General features: G+C 50.2%; 1 protein-coding gene across 1 annotated transcript; it reads right to left on the reverse strand.

Moving 5' to 3' along the window:
• Positions 1-382: 382 nt before the first annotated feature.
• On the reverse strand, positions 383-2,300 carry LOC143964350 (E3 ubiquitin-protein ligase TRIM39-like). The gene has a single exon (XM_077474046.1). The coding sequence runs from the start codon at positions 2,278-2,280 to the stop codon at positions 709-711; it is 1,572 nt and encodes a 523-aa protein (XP_077330172.1). The 5' UTR covers positions 2,281-2,300; the 3' UTR covers positions 383-708.
• Between the last annotated feature and the right edge of the window lie 1,259 nt (positions 2,301-3,559).

The raw sequence follows: 3,559 nt of genomic DNA on the forward strand, positions 1-3,559 counted from the left end.
CCTGTCTAGATAAATGTTGTCACCGGGACAGGAAGTGAGGGGAAATCTCTGTAATGGAGCACCGGATAGAAGAAAAAACCTGACAGGGGATCTAATCCTGACCCACTCTGCCTAAAAACAGTCTGGGCTCTCTGATCACATTTTTTCTTCCAGTAATAAATCTCTAGATGACGTCTTCATAGATTTCCTCTCCGATTGTTCCATTTATTTCCATCTCTTTGTAGTATAGATTGTATGGAGGAGGAGGGAGAGGGGCAGAGAGGAGAGGTGACCCCATCCTATCCCATCACAGTGACCCCCACCCCCCCTCTATCTGATCATGGTTTCCCCCCCCCCACACAGAGGGACCACATGTGGGGGAGGGGAGCGAGGAGGAGAGAGAAGAGGGAGAGGGGAGAGGGAGAGATGACTGAAGTTGCACACTGATATTTTCTGCTTACAAGTTATAATGCATTATTTAAGTTTGTTATGGGATAGATAGACAGATAGATAGGCCACACCCATCCTTTCTGACCAATAGGAACACGTTATTGTTACTGCAATAATTGGACAGATATTCTACCCAATCACAACGATCAGTAAGAAATCTCACATTTATTTATAGTAGAAAAACTTGCAGGAAGCCCCGCCCACTGCTATATACTATTGGATGAATATTAAATGAATTCCCCTCCTTTGTCTGACGTCACCAGACTGTGGGCGGAGTTCTCACATCTCCCGCCTCCCCCCACATATCTTTATACAACCTCTATATACATATATCCCAGCATGGAGGGGCTCAGTGAAGGTGGTGGTGAAGGTGTAGAGGTGTCGGATCGGGTCACACAGATCATAAAAGGAGATCTGCCCGGCCTCATAATCCAGATCTATCCTGACTCTGTTACTGGAGGGATTGGTGGGGAAGAAGATATGATTTCTGTCATATACAACATAATACTGATTATAATACCTGTCCATTGCCCAGGACTTTTTATTTTCTCCAATCACTGACTCCTTCCCTCTCCTCTCTATACTGGGGTAACACATCCCGACTCTCCAGTGCTCTGCCCCCCCGACATCCACTTCCCAGTAATGTCTCCCTGAGGAGAAACTCCGACTGCTCATCACCTGAGAAGAAAAATCCTGGAATCTCTCTGGTGTTTCTGGGAGATTCTGCTCTATATCTGACCTGGATACAGTTTTCCTGTCATCTGATATCTGTAGATATTTATTAGCTGTGTTTCCATCCAGTAATATGTCTGCAGCCCCCTGTATATAGAAGTATACATTTACCTCTGTTATTATATCAGATAATGTGTGTAAGACCCCCGCCACATCCAGACCCCCTCCATCATGGAGGAGCTCCTCATGTCTCTCTCTGTCCTCATTATCTCCATCCTCAGTATCACACAAGTCACCTGTGTCTGATTCCTGTAAGACAGTCAGTGGATCCGTCACGTTACACAGCTCCTCAATGTGACGCAACTTCCTGGACAGCTCCTCCTTCTTTATTTCCAGATCCCGGATGGAGATGGAGATCCGCTCTGCCCTCCTGGAGATGTCCCTCAGGGCTCTCTTCTCCAGGTCTTCCAGATGTCTCCTGAGATCTCTAAACAGGGCAGTGACTCTCGCGGTTTCACCAGCTGCTTCTTTTTCTACTTTCCTCCGGTGTTCCTGCAGACTCTGGACTTTTTCCTCCGTCTCCTCTCTCTTTGTCAGAAGTTTCTGCAGAACATTCCTCAGTGTCTCCTTTTTCTTCTCAGAAGCCTCATCCAGTGTCTCCACCTGGTGTCCCCGATGTTCTCCAGCCAAACTGCAGGACACACAGATACAGGTCTCATCCTCAGTGCAGTAATACTCCAGGATCTTCTTATGGACGGAGCATTTCCTGCTCTCCATGGACAAGGTGGGGTCACATAAGACGTGTTCTGGGGACTTTTTGTGGACTCTCAGGTGTCTATCACACAGAGAAACCTCACAGAGCAGACAGGATCTAACAGCAGGTACAGGATAGTCCACACAGTGAGTACAGAAGACCCCGGACTCCTCTTGATCTGGCTGAGTAGACAGGAAAGTCTCTGCTATGTTACATAGTGTTATGTTCCTCTGCAGTGCAGGACGCTCCTGAAACTTCTCTCTGCATACAGGACAGGAATATCCTCCAGACCCCTCCTGTGTATCCAGCACACCATCAATACAGACCCGGCAGAAGTTGTGACCACATCGCAGGGTTACAGGATCCGTATAAATGTTCAGACAGACGGAACATTCCAACTCAGCTCTCAGATCACCAGACGCCATCGCTGACAGCAGAAGAGAAACTAACCTGAAAGTCTCTGACACCGGAGAGGAATGAGGATGGGGGAGGGGTGACGTCCTCCAACACAGGGTGAGGCTGGATGAATATTATGAGTAGAATTATAGAGGTCTGATAATGTTGAACACATCTGTTGTGTGTTCTGACTGATCTAAGGAAGGGCATGAATAAATAAGCCCGAAATATAATCTTTGTCTGAACAGATGATTGTAATGATTTTGTCTGGAATAACTTTACTTGCTTTGTAATCTTTTTCCAAAGATTTGATATAATAAAGCAACACATTTTTAGTGCAGTGACCGGTGGAACTTTATTCTTATATATACAAGGTTGGTGGGAGGATCTGTTTGCTGGCACTAGATAGAAAGCTGTGTGCGGTTCTCCTCTACACTTCAACATGAAGTGGTCGGCGGGCAGAGTCAGCTGGTGGACGGAGAGGGTGGGCGGAGTCAGCTGGTGGACGGAGAGGGCGGGCGGAGTCAGCTGGTGGACGGAGAGGGTGGGCGGAGTCAGCTGGTGGACGGAGAGGGTGGGCGGAGTCAGATGGTGGATGGAGAGGGTGGGCAGAGTCAGCTGGTGGATGGAGAGGGTGGGCGGAGTCAGCTGGTGTACGAAGAGGGCAGGCAGAGTCAGCTGGTGGGCAGAGAGGGTGGGCAGAGTTAGCTGGTGGATGGAGAGGGCGAGCAGAGTCAGCTGGTGGACGGAGAGGGCGGGCGGAGTCAGCTGGTGGACAGAGAGGGTGGGCGGAGTCAGCTGGTGGACGGAGAGGGTGGGCGGAGTCAGCTGGTGGATGGAGAGGGTGGGCAGAGTCAGCTGGTGGACGAAGAGGGCGGGCAGAGTCAGTTGGTGGACAGAGAGGGTGGGCAGAGTCAGCTGGTGGACGGAGAGGGCGGGCAGAGTCAGCTGGTGGGCGGAGAGGGCGGGCAGAGTCAGCTGGTGGGCGTAGAGGGTGGGCGGAGTTAGCCGGTGGGTGGAGTCAGCGGGTGGACAGAGAGGGCGGGTGGAGTCAGTCTGTCTAATGAGACACATTACAAGGGGGCGTGTGTGAAGGGGGCATGTCTTCTGCTGCTCTGTACCTGAGAAATCAAATAAAGACATCAGAGAGAAAGACAGAGAGACACCAGAGAGAAAAAGAGGAACAACAGAGAGAAAGGGACAGCAGAGAGAAAGGGACAGCAGAGAGAAAGAGACAGCAGAGAGAAAGAGACAGCAGAGAGAGAGAGACGTCAGAGAAAGACGTCGGCGGCTGAACATCCCGACGCC

Source organism: Lithobates pipiens, unplaced genomic scaffold (assembly GCF_037356315.1).
Source record: "Lithobates pipiens isolate NorthernLeopardFrog02 unplaced genomic scaffold, aLitPip1_a1.2 Scaffold_8, whole genome shotgun sequence".
NCBI lineage: Eukaryota > Metazoa > Chordata > Amphibia > Anura > Ranidae > Lithobates > Lithobates pipiens.